This window comes from Ceratotherium simum, chromosome 26 (genome assembly GCF_057802395.1).
Source record: "Ceratotherium simum simum isolate JZ-2026a chromosome 26, ASM5780239v1, whole genome shotgun sequence".
Lineage (NCBI taxonomy): Eukaryota > Metazoa > Chordata > Mammalia > Perissodactyla > Rhinocerotidae > Ceratotherium > Ceratotherium simum.
Window position 1 is genome coordinate 1,860,816 of NC_141925.1, and position 20,402 is coordinate 1,881,217.

Genomic DNA, 20,402 nt, shown 5'->3' on the forward strand with positions numbered 1-20,402 from the left:
GGGAGAAGATTGGAGTGTTCTAAAATAATGAGATCTGGCTTACTCCGAAGACACTGCTCTGCTGCCGTGCTTGTGTGCACGCGGAGAGCTCACTGCAGGACAAAAGAGACGCCCTGAAACCATCTAGGCAGAGACGGTGGATGTTTGGACAAGGGTGTGTCCAGGGAGAAGAAACATGCATGGCCCAGGCTGGGAACTAGGCCAGGGGTCAGGGTCTGTCCTGCCTTCCTCCTGCCCCTGCCACCCAGTGGGGCTGCCCTGCCATCCCTAAGGGAGGCCCCCACACAGAGAATGGGGACAGAGCTGCCAAGCCCTGTGCTCGCCCCCCAGCAGGGATTCCAAAGAGGAGTGCGTCCCTTCCTCGCCATCGCCATCGTCACTGTAAACCGGGCCGGCCCTCCCCTCCGCCCACCACAGAGGGCCGAGTTGGGGAGGAGCCTCAATGTACATCTCAACCACATCTGCCGCATGTTTCCACCAAGGTCGCTCAGGACCAGCTCCCAGCCCTGCCCCTGGCCTGGCCTGGATGGCAGTGCTGGCCCCTCAGGGCAGCACCAGACGGGAGTGTCCTCTGGGCTCGGAACCAGCAGGAGCAAGAGGCAGGTCTCCCGGCTGCTGGAGACAGACGCCCCCGTCTCCCTCCCCACCTCCTGCTGAGCCTCTTCTCACACACCGACATCAGCTGACCCCATATCCACACCACTGGTGGGGTCATGTGACAAAGAAAGTGGCCACGGTGAATGGTGGGGCCACCGGCTCACAGTCAGCCAGAGAGGGGGGCAGTGACTGACAAGTGGCCACTTCCCTGAGAATCCTCCCAGGGGCCGAGGACAGGGAGCAGCTCCAAGCTGCCCAGGGGTGGACAGGCCACATCAGGGCCAAGGATCTGACATGGACCCAAGGCCTAGGGTGCAGAGGCTGTGGCCAGGTCCTTCAAGGGCCAGGGCAGCCAGGGCACACCAGGCCTGGGCCTAAGGGGCCCTGGAGGTCATTGTCCAGGGCAGCTGGTGGGCACCTGGCAGACAGCACTGTGGCCAGGAGCAAGTGACAGTCATTACTGAGGGGGCCCCACATTCCCTGGGGGAGAGGGGTGGACAGAGAACCAGGGCCTGAGTTAGGAGCTGAGCAGGCAGCTGGGCTGCAGATGGGCATTCATTCCTGCCCATCCCCAGGGGAGGGAGCCGGAAAAACACAGCAGAACTGGGGCATCAAGGGCCTGGGGCCATGGGGGGGAGAGGAGGGCATTGAGTAGGCGTGCCCTGTGGGTGGGTGGGGCCTGGCAGGTGGAGCCCTGGCCAGGGCATTACCTGTTGGGTGAGGCCTGTGGTGGGAAGTGCCTGGGTAGGTGGTGCAGGGCTGTGCAGGCAGCTGCGTGGAGGCTGTTAGAGGCACCACCCCCTGCACATACCAGTCACCTCACACTCACTGTCCCGCAATTCCACCAGGTTTCCAGGAGGGAGAGTCCACTGGGCGCTAGGACAGAGAATTAGCTAAGGTCATGGGTACAGCCAGAAGAGTTGAACAGACTCAGCTTTAATCCTGCCTCAACACTGAGGTGGGCAACCTGGGGCCTCAGTTTCCTCATCCGGAACATGGGGACAGCCCAGCTCAGCATCCCAGGGCTGAGAAGAGAGCCTGAGGATGGCCTTCAGAGTTCCCAGGGCTAAGCTGTGTGTCACTGGACAGGCCCTGAACCTCTCTGAGCCTCAGTTGCTCATCTATGACATGTGGCCAGGCTCACTGCACACCTCGAGGGATGTATGAGGATCGGGTTTTGGACCACTCCTGGCACATGGACAGTGCCCAGCAGAGTTAGCTGGTATGATTATCATTTCCCTGGGCAGTGGTACCTCCAGCCCTCACTCTCCAGGCTCAAGGTCCTGTGGAAGAACACAGATCCAAACTTTACTTCTTAAATATTTCTCTCTACCCAACACGTGTACGCAGCCTGCTCTGGCCGGGCCGCAGGCATAAATTAAGGTCACCGAGCGTTCCCCAGGCAGGAGGTGGGCTGGCCTGGCCCCGTCAGTCCCAGCCGAAGTCCTGGCCGGTCATCTGGTAGAACTTGCGGTTGAAGGGCCGGTAGAAGTCCCGCAGGCGCTGGACCACGGCCTCGGGCACGTGGGGGTGGGGCCGGCCCTTGGACCTGCCCAGGCAGCGGGGGCTGCGGCTCCCCTGGGCCTTCTTGAGGCAGGGGAAGCCCTTGGTGGCATTGAAGTAGAAGTGCTTGTCTGTAACGACCCGCTTGAGGCCCAGGAAGTCCTGCACGCGGCCCACCTCTCCAGCCGGGTCGCTGACCAGGCGCTCCCCGCTGACAAACAGGAAGCGGGACAGGGGGAAGTAGCGCAGCCAGTTGTCCAGGTGCTGGGCATAGAGGCCAATGCGCACAGCACTCCAGGCCGTGTCCACCGGGCCCAGGCCCTGGCGAAAGGCCAGGGCACGGAAGCTGGGTAGGCCCGGGGTCTTGGAAAGCGTCTGGGCGTAGTCGGAGATGGCCCGAGTCACAGGGTTCCGCACCACCACGATCAGCTTCGTGTCCGGGGACATGCCGTGGATGCGGCGAGGGGCCTCCCGGGTCACGAAGTAGCTGGGGGTCTTCTCCATGGTAATCTGCCCGTCCAGGGTGCGCGGCATCAGGTTCCTGCGTGAACGGTGGCAGGGGAGGTGGCCGTGAGCAGGTGCCGGCCCCCCTCGAGCCTTTCACTCTAGCCTGGCCCCCACAGACTGGCAACTAACATCCCCTCCTCCGGGGAAGCCCCAATCTGCAGGTGGGCTTGGCTTGGGTGGGCAGCCTGGGATGTGGGCTGTGAGGGCACCAGCCCAGCACAGGCCACTGCGGGGGCCCATCCTGCCAGGCTGCCCCTCGCCCCTCCTTGCAGAGCTGCACTGCACCCCACCCCTGACACTGCTGCACCCCTCACCGCAGAACAAGCACCCATGAGGCCGGAGGCCTGGACTTGCCACCCACAGGGCTCGCCCGCCTTCCCCACCCCGCAGACCCCCACACTGTAATTACCCCAGGTCATGCTTTCACTAAGTGGCTGATGGCGTCCCCTAAACTAGGCCATTAATTATTGACAAGTGTCCCCAACAAAGGGCAGCAACCTTCCTCTCCCTCCCCTGCATAGCCTCTCCCTGCCTTTGATTACAGCCCTGTTAATTCTCATAGGCCTGAGCCTGATCAGAATGCTGAAAGCCACCAGCACAGCCCAGCACATTACCTGAAGACCCCAGCCCAGGACCCCAGCCACCCAGGGCCTCCCAGGCCCAGCTCAGACCCCAGGGGGCAAGGCTGCAGCTGCAGCATTTCTGATGAGTCCTCCTTCTGACCGGGGGGCTGCACTGTCCCCATCTCAAGGTTCTGGGGAAGTCAGCTGGTGACAGTTCCCTGACCGCCCCAAACCTGGGAAGCCCATCTGGAGCACCCCGCCTGGGCAGGCCAGGTACCCTGCGCCATATCCTAAGACCGCACCTGCCAGCCAGGTAGTGCAGGGTGAGGTGGGGCAGGGTGCGGCGGGCCAGCTGAGCAAACAGCTCCTAGGGAGGACTGGGAACTAGGTCAATAGAGGCAGAGGCTGTTGGGACCTGTGATAGGGAGGAGAGGTCTCTGCCCAGCCAGCCTTGCCTCCCATCCTCTGAGGGAGCTGCCCCGCCTCCGCAAACAGCCCCTCAGACTGGGCCCGCCAGGAGGGTGACACACAGGCCAGAGTTCAGGTTTCATCCAGCCCAAGTGACCCCCAGACTCAAGTTCCTGGGAGGCAGGGCCCCAGGCTCCTCTTCCTGCTAAGACCCCCAACGAAACTCAGGCTGCGTGGACAGATCCACAAGTTGGGGTGCCTGGCTTGGAGGGTGCTGGTGGCGGGACAGGAGGATGTGCATATGTGAGTCCCAGGCATGCGAGTGGCTCCCCCGACACCACGTGGGGCTCTAGGGAGTCGGGTGGGCTACTTGGTCTGCTGGCTATGGGAGCTTCCCCCAGCCCTCAGAACAAGGCCCTGGGCAGAGCTGGTTTACAGAAGTCATGGGGGACAATTCTGCTTCCCCCAGCATTGGGGAAGACAGAGCGAGCTGGAACTCCCCCCACTCCATTCACTGTCCCATTGGATAGGCAGGCACACTGAGGCTCAGAGAGGGAGCAGGAAGTGCTGGGGCAGACGTTGGCCCACAGCCTTCCCTCTCTGGGCTGCAGCTGCTGGAAGGGGGGGTGTCGGCTTGAATTCTGCTCCCAGAGCCCCTGCACCCAACGCCATGCCTCGTGCAGCTGGGAATCCAGGTGGGAACGGCACCCAGCCCTCCCCGGGGATGAGTTCAAAGAGACCTTGGGTGGCGACAACACCAAGGGCTGAGGCCCAGGGCTGCAGCCTGGGGTGGCCAGCTCAGGGGACCCCCCCACCGTTTTCAGGTGAGGGAAGTCGTAAGAAGGGGTGTCTCCCCACACTGGCTCTCGCTGCTGAGACCCACCAAGAGGAGCCGGAGGCAGGCCTCTTCAGAAGTCAGAGCCCCCCCTTCATCACCCTCCTTGGGGAAGAAACCAGCCCTGATTGCTCCGCCACCCCTCCTCTCCATCTTTGACACCCCTTTCCATCCCTTTCTTCCCCCAGCACCAGGTGACCCCAGGAGCACAGACCGGGCACCACTGGTTCTGAGTGTCCACACCCCTTCACTCCGGCCTGGGGGGAGAGGGCTGCAGGGAAACAGACAAGGGGCAAAGGGAGTTAGCACCCAGGCTGCTTTCTCTCCAAGGAAGGCAGGGGAGCAGGGGGGAGGTGCCTCCGACCCACCACGGAAGGGGAGGGGACTGGGGAGGGGGATGCACTCTCGAGGCCCATGCTCGCCACACCTCCGCTTTGAGATCTGAACTCTTTGGAATCAATTACTTACCCTCCCCAGGCCTCAGAAGCCGGTTCGGCTGGGCCTGGAGGAGGGTGAGGAGGGGGCTTTTGGGCGTGGGAGAGCCTGGGGAGAGAATGAGAGGAACAGGACTCTGACCCCCACGCAGCAAACATCTGACAGGCTGTGCCGCGGACCCTCCCTCCCTGCTCATCTGGTCTGCATTTCCCTGCGGCTTCCATCCAGCCCTAGCCGACTCTCCCTCCTCCACTCAGCCCCGCTCCGTGTCCCACAACTCGCCTGGGCCCCACCCAGCCAGGCCTGGGACCCAGCAGAAACCAGTTCCTGGGTGGAAACATACAGTGCTGGGGGTAGGGGTGGGGGCATCGAGTCACTTCGTGAGCCTCTCCTGGGGTTAGCACGGGGAGAAAAGTCCCACAGAAGCCCAGGTCCCCCCCACCACATACTCACGCCCCCACTCCCTACCTTCACCACTCCTGCCCCAGGAGCCAGGGGCTTCTCCCACCTGCATCCCTCCCGTCTCCTTTCGGTTTTCCAAAATACTACGGTCAAGTATAGTCTCCACCTGTCCCTAGACGGGGCACCCCCTCGGGACATGAGACTTTGGGGTGTTTGTCTGTGTACTCCAGCACCTGCCAAACAGGAGGTGCTCAGTGAGTGACTAGGTGAACAAATGCGTTTTGAGTGTGGGGCACTTGGGGGTCACAGTCCCCAGGACGGAGGACTCACAAGAGCCTGAGAGATGAGCTAACTGAGGCCTGGGGAAGCGAGAACAGTATGGCCAAGGTCAACCTTGAACAGCCCAGGACCTACCTGCCGAGGCCACGGGAAGGGCCAGAGGCACTGCCTGGAATGAGGTCCACCACAGCCCAGTGGGAACGGGTATCCCAGAAACAACCAGGGGCACTGGCCTCTCCTCCTCTACTCACCACCCCAACCCCCACCCAGAAGAGGGCTCTGCACTCGCTGGAGGCCCAGCCCGGGGTCGGAGAGCAGACAATGCCGCCAGACCTTGCCGGAGGCTGGGCACCCTCTTTGCAGCAGGGGAAACTGAGGCAGGGGTGGGCATTTTCAGAAGTTCACTGCACACTCATAGCTGGCTGGAAGGACAGACAAGTCCAGAGGCACAGGGCACCTATGAGCACATCCAGCCCATGACTGCATGTCAGCACATGCTGTGGTCCCTTCAAGGGCACTTGGACACATGCACTCCAGCTCAGCCAGCACCCCTCCCGCTCACTCTGCAACAGCCTGGAGGGGTCAGCTCTGGATTAATGGGATAGAGGCCACTGGGATCTGCACCTTCTGTATCCACCCCTTCTCCCAGGGGAGGTGGCTTTAAAAATGTGGAAGGAGAAAATCTCTTTTCTACCAGAGTTAAGCACGCTCCTGAATTCCCCCCACTCCTGTCTCCACAGTGTGCCAAGAACCCCTCCCCAGAGCTGAGCATCTGACTCCCAGTCTGGGTCCAGCCCTCCTGCCTCTCAGTCCCCTCATCCTCCCCAGACCAGCCCCCCAGAGTGTGAGCATGTGCCCAGGGAGGGCTAGATGGGGCCTCAGGGTCCCCGACTCTTTCAGAACCCTTTTAGGGTTCTAGCCTCCCCTGCAGGCCCTCTTTAGCCCAGCTCATGCCTCCCCCAGCTCCTTGTAGTCAAAGCCCTGGAGTCAGCAGCGGGTTTTGAAGTTTGCACTGTAGTTAACAATGTGTCCTCCACCCCACTGCCCCTCCTTCCCCTCTTCCCCCTCCTCCTCCCCCGTCTCCTCTTCCTCCTCCCCCTTTGCACAGCAGCAAGGGACTGGGGATGCTTTCGCATGCTGTGGCAGTGTCAGAATGGGGTAGTGGTCTCTCCCTGAGCTCTGAGGATGCCAGGATCCAACCAGTTGGGTCCAAGGATGGACTCACCCCCCCCATCATCACCCAATTTCCCTAGGACCCCTGACAGCAGCAATTCTTCAGAGCTCAGGAGCCAGGACCCCCTGTTCTCACTGGGACCCCTCCAAACCGGGGAGTGGTTTTAATGCAAAAGGCAAAGCTAACGCGTGAGTGTGGGGGTGGAGAGGAATCTGGGAACAGAGAAAGTGGAGCACCTGGAGGTCAAGGGTCTGGGTCCTGCCACCCCCCACCCCCACTAATTCACCTGGTGATCGTGGGCAGGGTCCTCTCTGCCCTGTAGGGGCTCAGCCCAACCTTGGGGATGAGGCAAGAGCTGTGAGGAGTGGGGTGACTCACTCTCCACCGTAAGCCCTCCTTTTCCCGCAGGAATGGACAGGGCACGGTGGAGGGCTTGTGCACAGCAGGCGGGGCACTGGGGCCTTCGGTGCTCACCTCAGCAGGGAGGGGCTAGGGTATGACCAGACGCCAGAACAGGCTGCTGCAGCTGGAGCTGGGTGCTCCCCCACATTCCACCACAGACCCCAAGGCCATCCCAGGTTGGGGCAGGACAGCTACAGAGCCCCATGACATGAGACTGGGGTACCAATTCCCACCCCTGGGCACTGACTCAAAGGCACCTTCCTCCTTTCTAGAACCCAGACTCTCTCCAGACCCCTAGGACCACCAAGGATTCCTCTTCCCGGGATCAGGGGTCGGGTTGGGTGGGGAGGAGCAGACACTTTCTAGGAGGCTGCAGGGAACCTGGAGGCTCCCTGCAGGGTAACTGGTCAGAGGTCAGACGTGCTGGACCCGAGTGATCCAGCGGAGTAGGGAGACTGAGCAGGAAGCATTTCTAACGCTCCTCAAATCCCACCGGCTTGAAACCACTTCTCAGCTGCGATCGCACCCCCTCCCCTCCAGCTTGCTGAGACCCCTCAGCAGCCCCAAACCAGAGCTTTCCCTGAAGTTTTCAAAGTTTCTGGGAGCCCTCAGCCAGTGACCCCGCCTCCTTTCCGCAAAACCCTCTGCAGGGGGGCTGCGTCCTCGGAGTCAAGCCTCAGCCCCCACCCAGGCTGGTCTCAGCCCGGATACCCAAAGACCTCGCCCCGCCGCGTCTCCAGTGATACCCCAGGGGCGCACCAAGCTCTCCTGGGAGACATCCGCCAGAGCGCGCACGGAAGCCGATGGGGCGGACGGGCCCGGGCGCTCACCGGTACCAGGCGAGACCGCGCTCGTAGCACCTGTCGAAGAAGTGGGGCTCGGAGCCGAGCGCGCGGACGTCGGGGTGAAGCCGCAGGAACTCCAGCAGGGCGCGCGTGCCGCCCTTCTTCACGCCCACGATGAGCGCCTGCGGGAAGCGCCGGCGGCCCGGGCCACTGGCCACCGGCAGGCCCGGCGCCCCCGGGCTGCGGGCGGCGCGGGGAGGCTCGGCGGGCGCGGGAGCCGGCGCAGGGGCGCGGGCGGCCGGCGGGCAGCGGCCGGGGAGGACGCAGAGGCAGTAGGCGCCGAGCACCAGCGCGACGAGCAGAAGCCGCGCACGGGACGCCCGCAGCGCGGCCTCCGGCCCGGCCCCCGCACCTTGGCGGCACTTGGCCCCGCCGCCCAGGCCGCTGCTACCTGCCATGGGGCCGCACCGCGCCCAGGCCCGGGAGCGGGGTCTGCAGGAGGGCGCACATCCCGCCCGCGCAGCGCTCAGTCAGCCGGCGCCGGGCTTCTGCTCGGCGCGGGGCAGGCTTGCCGCCCCGGAACGGACGCGGGGAGGGCCTGGGGGCGGGGCCGGGATGCCCCGCCCAGCCTAGACCGTTGCCCCGCCTGCGACATGCCGGCACCCACGGACGCCGTGGCGCGACTCTGAGCATCAGCAACTTCCCTGACGAGCCCGCTCCGAGACTCTGGGCTCCAACCCGCTCGGCTCCGCCGTCTTCACTTTTGCGCGCCGGGAAGCTGCGGCGGCGGGTCGGGACGCAAGGCTGTGACGGGGCTGCGCCGCCCGCCCCAAGACCCGCTCTTAGAAGGCCGATCCCCGCCCCTCCCGGACGAAGGCGCCTTGGCAGGTGCGCGGACGGAGCAAGTGGGCCAAGGAGGCGCGTAGACTCGTGCGCAGAGGGGTCCCCGGGAACGTGGAGGGAAGTCTGCGGCGGGGACGGGGCGTGCCTTGCTGACAGTCGGCTTGCCATTCATCACGGTCGCAGCCCTGGCGGCTGGAGAGCGCTCGCCAGGAGTGGGGTGACAGGCTCAGAGAGGACAGGGGTCTTTCCCAAGGGCCCAGTGAAATTCGGACCTCAGTTTCCTGACCCTTTCTACCGTGTCACACCGTCTGTCCGTGCAGCCTTGTCCACCTGGTGTTCCCCTGGGATGTCAGCAACCGATCTCTGGCGCTGCCAAAGTGGCTCCTATTAGAGAGGTGAAGGATTCCAGAGACCTGTGCTGGGGAAACTAGAAGGAGCCCAGGTCCTGTCCTAGGAGCTCCCTCTGAGGGGCGGTGAGATTCAGGGACCGCTCACAGTTACGGGACCTGCTGGGCGCTGGACACTCTGTGGGAGCTTTATGCACCACCACCAGCACCACCCCCCCCACCCCCCACCACCCCCACCCCCCGTTTCACTGAATCCCCAGCACAGCACAAGGAAGGCAGGGAGAAGAGCTGGGCTCCAAGAGGGTGAGCAACAGTCCCGGGTAAAGACAGAATCGACCCGTGTCCTCTCTCCATCTCTGCCCTGGCTTTCCTGGCTGCACAGTTGGTGCCAGGTCGGCACTGGCTCCCTGAAGAGGCTAGCTGCTCTCCAGCCAACCTCCAGAGGCCACTGCCCTGGGTTCTCCTGGGTAATGAATGAGCTGTTCCTGGCCCTAAGGGCATCTGGACAAGTCCCAGCAGCCTGGGGCGGCTCCAAGGGGCAGGGGCTTCTATGATCGACAGACATTTCCAGGGCTCCTACCCAGAGGCAGCCCTGGCGGGAGGGGGCTCTGCAGAGCCAGTGGGCTGAAGACCACTGACTGGGGCCCCAGCCCAGGTCCCAGACTCCAGACCTGCACTTGCTTGTCAGGGCAAGACTCAGCCAGGAGCCCCATGGGCAGGTTGTTGGCACAGTACCGTCTTGGGCGCATGCTGTCACATGCAGGGTCACAGGAAGTTCTTCTTCTGGTCCAGCTTAAAATGGGATTTGTTCCAGACGGGCTGGTTCTCAGAGCTATCCTGGGGAGGCTCCCACTCCACCTGCAGCACCCACCCACGGTCCCAGCAGCCACCACTCAGGACTCCAAATTGCAGCATCAAACCGTGGTGGCCCCTCCATCTCCCTGCCCCAGCACAGGCATAGTCCTTCCCACCTCCTAGCCTTTGCTCATGCTGTTCCCTCCTGGGAATGCCTTTTCCTTAGTCCCGCCCCCCTCACACACACACATACACACACACCCCTACCTACTTGAGGCCTCTTCAGGAGGAATCTACCAAGAACAGCATGCCACCTGACGCACTGGGGGCAGGGAGTGAGGTCCAGGGACAAGAGTTGGCTTGGAGACTTTGGCAGCTGATTCTCTCCCTCCACCCACCATCTGGCTGTCAGCTGAGGGCTGGATGCAAATCCAGGGACACCCAGGATGGCAGCCTTGGTACGTTTGTTCCCCAGTGTGTCTCCAGCACCTAAGAGAGCCCGGCACCCAATTGGTACTCAGTAACAGCTGGCTGGTGGAAGGATGTGAATGGGGGAGAGGTCAAGGAAGGCTTTCTGGAGGAGGTGATGTTCAGGTGAGGAGCAGGAAGGCAGCATCCCTGTCAGCAGTGTGGGGAGAGGCTCAGCAGCAGAGAGCACAAGGCAGAGGGCGGGGTCGGGGAGAAGAACTGGGGTACAGCCAGGGGCCCATCCCCAGGGTGGGAGGAGTGGGCCCTCCTAGGCTGGCCTGAGGCTTGTCCAGCCCCACTGTCCTCTAGCACGTGGCCTCAGGCTCCTGCCACCCCAGAGCTTCCGGTTCCTTCTTTGTAAGATGGAGAACTGGGTCCCGACTCTGAAGTAACAGCTTCATTGAGATATAATTCCCCTACCACACAATTCAGCCACTTGGCATGTAGAATCCAGTGCTTTTCAGTATAGTCACCATGTTGTGCAACCATCACCACAATGCACTTTAGAACGCGTTTATCCCCCCAGAAGAGATCTGCACCTGTTAGCAGTCACTCCCATCCCCCCTCCCACAGCCCCTGGCCCTGCTATCTACTTTCTGTCTCTGTAGATTTGCCTCTTCTCCACATTTCATAGCAGTGGAATCCTACAATATGTGGCCTTTTGAAACTGGCTTTTTTCATTCAGCATAAGGTGTTCAAGGCTCATCCACATTGTAGCACATGTCAGTGCTTCATTCCTTTTTATGGTTGAGTAATATTCCGCCATATGGATGGACCACATTCTCTTTATCCATTCATCTGTTGATGGATACTTGGGTTGTTTCCACCTTTTAGTTATTGTGAATAATGCTGCTGTGAACGTTCATTTACAAGTTCTCATGTGGACATATGTTTCACGTCTCTTGGGTGGACACCTAGGAGTGGAATTGCTGGGCCAGACAGTAACTCTATGTTTAGCCCTTTATGCAGAGTCTTTTTGAAGGTTATATTTGGGGATTTCAGAATCTGCCTCTCTGTGCTCCTCACCCACAGGGTTGCTGCCTTCCCTCCTCCCCAGGGTGTCTGAGTCATCGTCCAGATGGCCACTCTGCCTCTGCCCTGCCTTGCCATCAGGGTCCAGCCTCAGCTCCCCATTGGCTCCCTCATGTGTGACCTAGGGATAGTGGATCTGCCTCTCTGAGCCACATGATGAAAAGTGACTTTGGGGCCCCAAAATAAACCAGGCCATGAGGGCATGGAGTGGGTGGCTGTCCCTGCACCCCAAGAGGGTCACCCACCTCCTGCCCTATCTGGTTGCACCTCCTCTGTCAAGAGGAAAGAGGCATCAGCAAGTCCCTTCTGCCCAGCCAGATCTCCCGGGGGCCCCTTGGTTTTGAGGGTGCAACATGGCCTGAGCTCCATTCCCCTCTCGCTTCATCTGGACCCGCTGCCCAGACAGTATGGCCAGGCAGAGGGCTGTGTGTCCCTCCTCCTTGGGCTGGCCACCAGACACGTGGAGAGTCAGGTTTGATGTGGTGGCTGCGGAGGAGAGAGGACTCAGGGCGGGACATGGGATGAGCTGCTCAGGCTGTGGGGGCCAAGTAAACACCATCCCTGGGGGAGATGACTAGGAGGCAGAGCAGAGGGGGACAGAGAGGACGAGTCTAGGGAGGGAGTCCTGGGGGGCAAGGCCATGATGGGAGGAAGGCCCAGCGTGGCCTCACAAATCGGTGACCCAGCTGCCCAGCTATGTCTGTGTCCCCTTCACAGACTGTAATTATTTCTCTGTGAGTGATTTTGATCCCCATCTGTCTCCTCCACCTACATGAGCTCTGCAAGGGCAGGGACAGGGTCAGTCTTGATCCCTTCTGTGGCTCCACGCCTAACCGTGGTGAGTGCTCATGAGTGTTTGTTGAGTGACTGAGTGACTGACGCTGTGTGTGTGTGTGTGTGTGTGTGTGTGTGTGTGTGAGAGAGAGAGAGAGAGAGAGAGAGAGACTGCGAGTCTATATGTGAGCCCCTCCCCCACACCCCTCTCCACCTCTTTCCAAGACTGTCCCTTCCCCAGGTTGGGCACCCCCAGCCTGGGCCCCCACAGGCAGCAGGACGAGGTGTGCAAGCAGCTGCCCCACTCTGGAAAATGATTAATAACACTGTGCAGTCCCTCCCTCCGTGGGGGACAACTGGAGGCGATTTCACACGTGTGGGGCTTCTAGGAACTGCCCCTCTAGAACCACACCCTTACCCCCCAGACCCACTCCCGAAGCCTGCTGGAATCCAGAGCCCGCGAGGGGAGCCAAGGGGAGGGGGCTGCGGCCGAGGGCAGGCCCAGCTGTCCCTGATTTGTGTGGGGTTTTTCCACTTCAGATGCCGGATTTGCCGGAGCACATGGAGGATGCGGTTTCCTCCTGGGGAGGGGCCGCTAAGAGACGTCTAGCCACCTACCCCACCCACCCCCAGAGCCCAGCGTTCCCGGCTCACCCTGGTAGTGAACAAGGGGCTGCAGGACCCCATCGCTGGGGGTGGGGGCATGCAGCAGAGCGAAATGCTGACAGCAAGGACTTTTCGGCATTGGAGGCTGATTCAAACCCAGCTCTGCCCTTCCTAGCAGGTGAACTTGGCAGGTACCCAGTCTCTCTGAACTTCACATTCCCACTTTATAAACAAAGGTGATACTGGCCCCATCTCTCTGGGTGCCTGGCTCCTAAGCTCTTTATGATAAGGAGGCAGTGGACATGTGACAGTGACCCCAGCACAGGAAGGGGTGCCCTGAAGCTGCTCCCACCTAGGAGACCCACCTACTTCATAATCTGTCCTCCTTGTGGACAAGGCTGGAGAGGAAAGGCTCCCCTGGTCTCAGGGTGGCCAGGCAGCCCAGCTTGCCAGAACCCGGGGTCTTGTTCCTGGTGACCAGCTAGACCTGGGGACACTGTGGCACAGAATGGCTTGCCAGGGCAGACAAGATGCCCAGTGTCAGGAGGGACACATGGCAAGGTCCCCTCCACCAGGAGTGGGGAGGAGGGAGGGCTGCCCCAGCTCGGTAGCCACCCCAAGCGGTCACACACCTTCAGGGAGCCCACCTAGGCTGCAGGGTTCACCAGAAGGAACCAGACCCCTCTCCTGCGCAGGGATGGCCCCCAGCTTGCTTCGAGCCGCCCTCACTCCTTTCCCTTTGGTCTTCCTGGAGGGATCAGCACAGGCAAAGGTCATTTGCCACTGTCCCCTGCTTCTCCAGGAGATGGCAGGGATGCAGGTTCCCAGAATGCATATCTGGGCCCTGCAGATTGCTTCTCGCCCCCCAGCCTGGCCACGCTCAATTTAGAACAATAGAGCAATCCTTCCAGGCTGGCAGTCCCAGCTCTGCAAGAGGGGAGGGCAGGTAACAGACTCTATCCCCAGGTGTGTCTAAAGGGGGAAGAGAGGAGGGTCCCGCGGAAACAGGACTCTCTCTGCCCCCACGCCATCCCCACTTCCTCCAGCTTCGCAGCCTCAAGCCAGGCCTCTGGAAGCCCCTCAGCTTCATGGAAGGATGGGTATCATCCAAGTGGCCCCACATCAGGCCACTGGGGCTCTGTGGCCAGGTCTGTCCATTCATGCCCTGGCGAGGGTCCCCACGGACTAGAAGGTGCCTGTGAGCACATTCCATCAGGAGCAAGGGGCCTGAGGCAGGCTCAGGAACCCCATGCCACGCAGAGGGCACAGAACCATGTGTTCCTGTCCTGATGTGTGCGTGTGTGCGTGTGTGTGTGCACAGGCAAGGGGGCGTTTAGAGGCCTGCCGCCAGGCCCCAGCCACCACCCCTAGTGTGGAAAGCCCCAAGTTTGAATCTCCCCACACACCAGTGACCTACTCCCAGGACCAAGTCCAGGCTGGCCAGCGGACAGGACCCCCAGGGAGGGCTGCACTCCATCCCCCTCACTTCCCAGTGAAACACTCCACCCCACAGTTGGCCAGACAAGACAGACCTGCGGCTGGTCTTGTTTGGCTAGGCGCTCAGGAAGACCCAGATGAAGAGCCTGGGGCAGAGCATCTCGGGGCAGGGGCCTTGAACTCCTCCCCGCTCCCCACCAGGCCCATCCCTAAGCTGCAGGCTTCCTGCTCTGACAACAGGACCTTCAAAATTGACCCCTACCCCCTCCTCCAAGAACAATGACTCCATCCTTGTCCCCTATACCCATCATTCCTGTCCTCCCTCTGACTCTAGCTTCCCTGCCCTCCACCCACCTCCAGACACACCCCAAGGGCTCCTGGGCTCAGAGATGGGGCCCAACAAAAAACCACACTCCTGAGAATAAGGGACCAAAAAGCCACGGAGTCAGAGGCAGAAGGGGAGCCCAGAGCCAGAGGCAGACTGCGCCACAGGGGGCAGACCCCACAGGGCCCTCTCTCCTCTCTGCTCCTTCTGGGGCAATGCAGCCACCAAGCCCTTTGAAGCCAATAGCAGCTTGTAAACGTCCTGGTTGGAGATGAAACGTGATAAGACGTGAAGCCAGGGGCTGAACCACGAGAGACAGTCTCTGCGGTTTTTACAAGGAACAAATCCAGCCTGGAGACAGGCACTGGCAAGCGGTGAGGGGAGGGGGTGGAGGGAGCTTAGCTGCAGGTAACCTCAGCCCCCTCCCCAGCAGCCTCCCCTCCCATCTGCCACTGGAACCCCACGAACAGTCTTCCTTGTGCTTGTTGACCCTAAGTTCCCCTAAGGAGATCCCTACTGCCCAGGGCCAGGGTAGGGTGATAGGTAGTCCTGGGGTCCCTGCATCCCCCAGACCACAGACACACTCATGCAAATGTGTGGTCTGCTCGTGCTGGGACTGCGCAGCCCAGCACAGGGAGTGAGCAGAAGGCAGTGCAATTTGACTACATTCATCTGATGCTGCTGCGTGCCGCCTCCCACGGGGCTCAGCATTTGGGGAAGGGAATGGATGAATGCCCTGTGGTCGCTGGCTTTGAGGAGCGCTTTGACCTGGGGGGAGGGGAGTGAGACCTGCAAGGGGAGAGCAGAGGTTCAGTCTATGCAGCATATTGGGGACAAGCCCGGGCCCCTGCAATGTAAGGGAAGGAGAGAGCCACCAGGAAAGGCTTCTAGAAGGATTCCGGCCCGTGGGGAGGGGATGAGGAAGAAGAAGGAACAGCAGACTCTAGGAGGCAGGAACACAGGAGCATATTTCTAGAATGGAGTCTGGCTGGTCTAGAGGCCCAGGTGCAGGGGTTTGGGTGCAGGCATGTGAGTAATAAAAACAACATAGCTATGATAAAGAACACTGCTATCATTTATGGAGTGGGAAACCAAGCTGGAGAGGTGGGGTCTGCAGGACCAGAGCTGTCAGGGCCTGTGCGAACCACTGAGGGAAATTACGTCGTCTAGTCATTATTTTGCAAAGATCACACTGGTTGGGGAGTCTGGCTAGGAGCTGTCACTATTGTAGGGGAGAGAAGTGGGCAAAGATGCGTGGCAGGTGGAACCCCAGGACCCGGTCCCCCGGGGTGGGCCAGGGTGGCAGCAGGTGCTGTTTGAGGGCGTGGAAGGGCCACGTGAGAGGAGGCCAGGGGCATCAGTGCAGGTGGGGGAGGGGCTGGGGCTTGGCTGGGGCCGGGAGCTCCTGCCTGCAACCGCGCTCCCCACGTGGTTCCCGCTACTTGTTCCTCCCCCCGCCCCGCCCCCCCCCCCCCCAGCTCTGTCTCAATCCGGCTGACTCGGGAAGCGGCACCCTGGGCCTCGACTGCTCTCGCTGCATCTGTCACTTTCGTGAAGCCGACCAAATGGGGCCCCACCATCACCGGCCTGGTGGGCGGGCGTGACCCAGGGGGCCAGAGGTGGGCGCCGGGCCGGGCGGGGCCGCAGGGGTCACGGGGTTGGGGGTCGGGGGGCGCGGGGCCCAGGAAACCGGCCAGGAGCCGGGACCCGCCCGTGTTGTCGGGGCGGCCGCCGCGCCCCCAGCGGCGCCTCGGGGGAACTGCAGCGCCGCTCAGGCCCGCCCCGCGCACGGACAGCACAGAGCGAGCGCGCCCCCTGCGGGTCTGTCCTGCACACGGTCCCAGCGCCCGCTTCAGGGAGGCGGCTTTGTGGACTGGTGGACTCGGAAGGGGGTAGTCGCGCTGGGCCCCCGACCAGCGCCTCGTATTGGGGTGAGGGCAAGGTGGTTGGCTTGGCCGAGGGAGACCTTCGCCGACCTCTCCGGGCGCCGCCTCCCACTTGCCGGCCCTGCCCATACGGATGCATGGGGTCGGAGGTTCCTGGGACCTACACACAGGACCTGCCACAGGCCTACCCCCATCAGGGTCATGGCTCTCCCTGGCATTTGTCACTCAGAAGAAAGGAAAGCTGTGCGTAAGCAAAAGTCCCAAGCATTGTCAATTCACTCATCCATTCTGCCAGCATTTACTGAGTGCTCCTCTGAGCCAGGGCCTGGGCCCCTCCCTGCTGGGGAGCAATGGGGTCCCAGACAGATTTCTTCATTCTCCCCCGGGTCCCTTGCTGCCCGGGGTGCCCTGCTGTGCCGTGCCCAGGCCTGCTGGCTGCTGTTAGCTGGTGCTGGCAGAGCACCAGGAGCAGTCTGCCCCTGAACACAACCCTTGGCTCCCAAGACTGTACCCTGGAGGCTCCACCTGGCAAGGAAGAGGGCACTGGTGAAGGCGGAGGAGGCTGGGCTCTCAAAGAGTCCTTTGTTTCGCAAGGAAGAACTGGAGCTGCAGGCCGGAGGTTATGGTGTAACCCAGCAGGAGGGGGGGCTGATTTATGATTGCAAATGAGACACCCATCCTCCAGCCGGCCCTTGGCAGGGAGACCCTGCCCATGGTCATCCATCTCTGGGCTCCCAATGTGAGGGGACCTTGAGGGGACCTTGGGGTCCTGGGGCTCACCCTTCTCTCTCCACTCCTGCAAGGACACTGCTTGCCAGCCCCCCCACCTCTCCAGCCCAACCTCACCCCCACCTGGTAACCTGGATATGCAAATGAGTGTGGGGCCCCTAGGGTGCAGGCAGCCAGGCCCTGCTCCTCACAGCTCAGCTACCAGCCTCACCATCCCCAGCACCGGCCCACCTAGGCACCACCAGGTCCTTTAGCCCACCCTGCTATGGGGCTGAGCCCGGAGAGGCAGCCCCAGAGACCCAGCCTGGACACGTTGGCCCAGTTTGCAGAAGGAGGCCAGTCTGCCTGGAACCAAGTTCACTCTCGGAGACACACTGGATCGGGATGCAGAGCCAGGAATGCTGGGAGAGGTGAGTAAAGCCCCAGGTCCATCCTGGCGCTGGGGCCAGGAGATTCCTGCTGACCACTCACTGGCTCCCTCCCCACCCCTCGCCACCTTCAACTTGCTTATCGCCCTAGAACTGTACTCAAAAGGGGGTCGCAGCCTTGCCAGAGCCACTGCTTCTCATCTGGTTGAAGAAGAGAGGAAAGGGACAGGTGTGGGCAGAGAGGACCTGAGACTCTTCCTGACTGTGTGGCCCCAGACAAGTCCCTCCCCGACTCTGAGCCTCCCTTGCAGAATGAGTACCTGCCCCACTAGGATTAGGATAGAGCCTCAGGGTAATGGTGCCCGTGAAGACGCACTGAGCACTCAGTCATGGCTCACCTACAGTTGGCTTGCCCTTGGCCAAGGCCTCTGCTACACTCAGCATGGGCGGGCCACAGGCTGGGCTGGGACAGTGCCTCAGGGCCAGTGATGACCCCAGGTGACTAGGACAGCCCTAGAGCCAGGCTCTGCTTTAGCCAATGACCAGCTTGGGACACAGACGGGTCCAGCAGGAGGAAGTTGGGCAGAAGTAGGAGCTGGTCATGGGTAGAGGGCCCCATCCCCTGCAGCCCCAAGGGTGTTTTCTAGCAGCTGCAGTCAGCGCTGGCCCGCAGCAGGGCAGATGGAGGTGTTTTCTAGACTAGGTGGCTGCCACAGTGTGGGGAGAGGGCCAGCAGGAGGAGGCCCCTCCTGAGGATGGGGTTCCTCTGCATGGGCCTCCCTGGTGCTTTTCATCAATGCTGACCCCTCCCACCCACGGCACACTTTCCTTGCACAGATGACCATTGGCCAACACAGCTCGGTGTCTGGGATCCAACCCACAGAGCAATGTGCACTCGGCATCCATGTGTCTACATCACCCGCTGCCCTGCCCCCCATGGCTCTTGGTGCCCTTACCCAACAAGGAGACAGACTGGGTTCCACTCAGTAGAGGAAGGTTAAGAGCTCCGCCCAAGACCACACAGTGTACTGGAGGCCTGCCAATGCCAAGCAAGTGAGCCAGCAGCCCCTGCACAGGCCAGCGACCCCACGCCAGAGCAGGGACCCCTGGCCTGTGGCTGGGAATCAAGAGAGGGGCAGAGTCCCATCACCGAGGAGTGAGCAGGCTGAACAGGCCAGCCTCTCCCCTTTCCTCCACCCCCCACCACCAGCCCCTCCAACCTCATCCGACCACCTTTGTCCTCACACCTGCATGCTCCCTCCTCCCGCTATGGGGATGCTCCTAGCTGCTGAGTATGTCTATTCCAATGATGCATCCGGAACTGGGGAGATAACCACAGGACGGGTTTGGGGACCCACTGGACCCACTGTGAGACGGACCTGAGCTAACAGACTCCACTGACCACCTGACCTCCGTGAGCCCCACTATGACAGTGACGTGTGTCTCCTGGGATTGGTATGAGTCCAGAGCCAGTGAACGGAAGTCTGCTATGTCTGCTGACTTCCTTTCCCCAGTGCACAGTCACCCTGGGGAAAGTCCCTTTGGGGAAGGCTGGGAGAAAGATTAACAATATACATTTTTGGCACTATAGCAGGGTCATTCCTCAAGGGGTCCCCACTTCCGGTTCATTCAAGTTCTGGGTCTGTAAATTGACTCGTCTGGGAATTGAGAGGTCATGACTCTGTTTTTATGTTCCAGTTAGACTTTTGTCCATTCAACCTCGAACTCTTCTGCTCATACGAATTCAGTAGGCGTCCCATCTGTGTCACTTGTAGGAGCACCATGATCAACTAGCCACTGCCATGGACCATCCTGGCTGCTGCTTTGACTCTGCTGTCCATTCCGGTCACCATGCCCATCTTGCCTTTAGCGGTTGAGTGCTGCCAGTTGGCCCTGCCACCCTAGGATCCAATGACCCCCACTGCACCTAGGTCGCGCAAATCAGTGGCAGCAGTTCCCCTGTCATTTCTGGCCCACAGGGAAGAGCGACCACAGGGCTCTGCTAGTGCTGGGACTCCCCGCGCAAATCTGCTCCTCACAGTCGTGGTCAAAGGTGTGTCCCCTGGACCCTCCCCGGTGGGTGAGTCGGGTCTTACTGGACAATCCACCCTCACCTTCCAACCTCCCTGAGCCTCTGGACCCCTTCCTCTATTAACCAAGGCAGGGCTGGCATTTCTGCCCCACTTATTGGGGGCCACCATTTGGTCCACATTTTAGCCAACCAACCAACCAGACTGTTAGAGCCATTTTAAACCCCTGAGCTGCAACATTAAATCCAGAATCTCTGCTGAGTGCGCCTCTAGCAATAAATTCAGCCTGACCCAACTTTACGTTCCTTCCACCATTATCCCACCCCTTATATCCATTCCCACACGTGTTCCCCATATTTCTGTCAATATAAACTGGAAAAATCATGTGGTTCTTTTGGAGCACAGCACGCCTTCTCATGGGTCACATTCCATACCTCCCCCTGCAGGGCCTGGGGCATGCTGCCTCAGGGCCTTTGCACATGCTGTGTCCTACCTAGGAAGCTCTTCTCCTTGCTTTCTCACCTATCACTGCTGAGCTGAGATGACCCCTCCTTAGCATCCTCCTCCCTGACCACTGGGGCCAGAGCACTAGCCCCCTAATTACCCCCTCCCCACATTCTAGTGTCATTCCTCTGCTCTAGTTATTCACGACCTTCATCATCATCTGACATGAACTTACTGTCTCCTCAACAACACCATAAGACCTTGAGGGCACGCCCCGTCTATCTTGCTCACGGCTGCGTCTCCAGCACTGAGGCCACTACCTGGCACGGAGCAGATGCTCAATAGATATTTGTGGAACAAATGAAACAACCGTGCAGAGCCTGATGCTGGTGGCCGGGCATCCCCGATGTTAATACAGACAGCAGACC

The 20,402-nt window shown here is 61.0% G+C and overlaps 1 protein-coding gene across 1 annotated transcript; it reads right to left on the reverse strand.

The window, feature by feature from the left end:
* Positions 1-1,262: 1,262 nt before the first annotated feature.
* Positions 1,263-8,353, reverse strand: HS3ST6 (heparan sulfate-glucosamine 3-sulfotransferase 6). Its single transcript, XM_014793407.2, has 2 exons — positions 7,936-8,353; positions 1,263-2,641 (listed from the first exon to the last, which is right to left on the reverse strand). Exons 1-2 carry the CDS (start codon positions 8,346-8,348, stop codon positions 2,026-2,028), a joined length of 1,029 nt encoding a protein of 342 aa, XP_014648893.2. The 5' UTR covers positions 8,349-8,353; the 3' UTR covers positions 1,263-2,025.
* Positions 8,354-20,402: the final 12,049 nt, after the last annotated feature.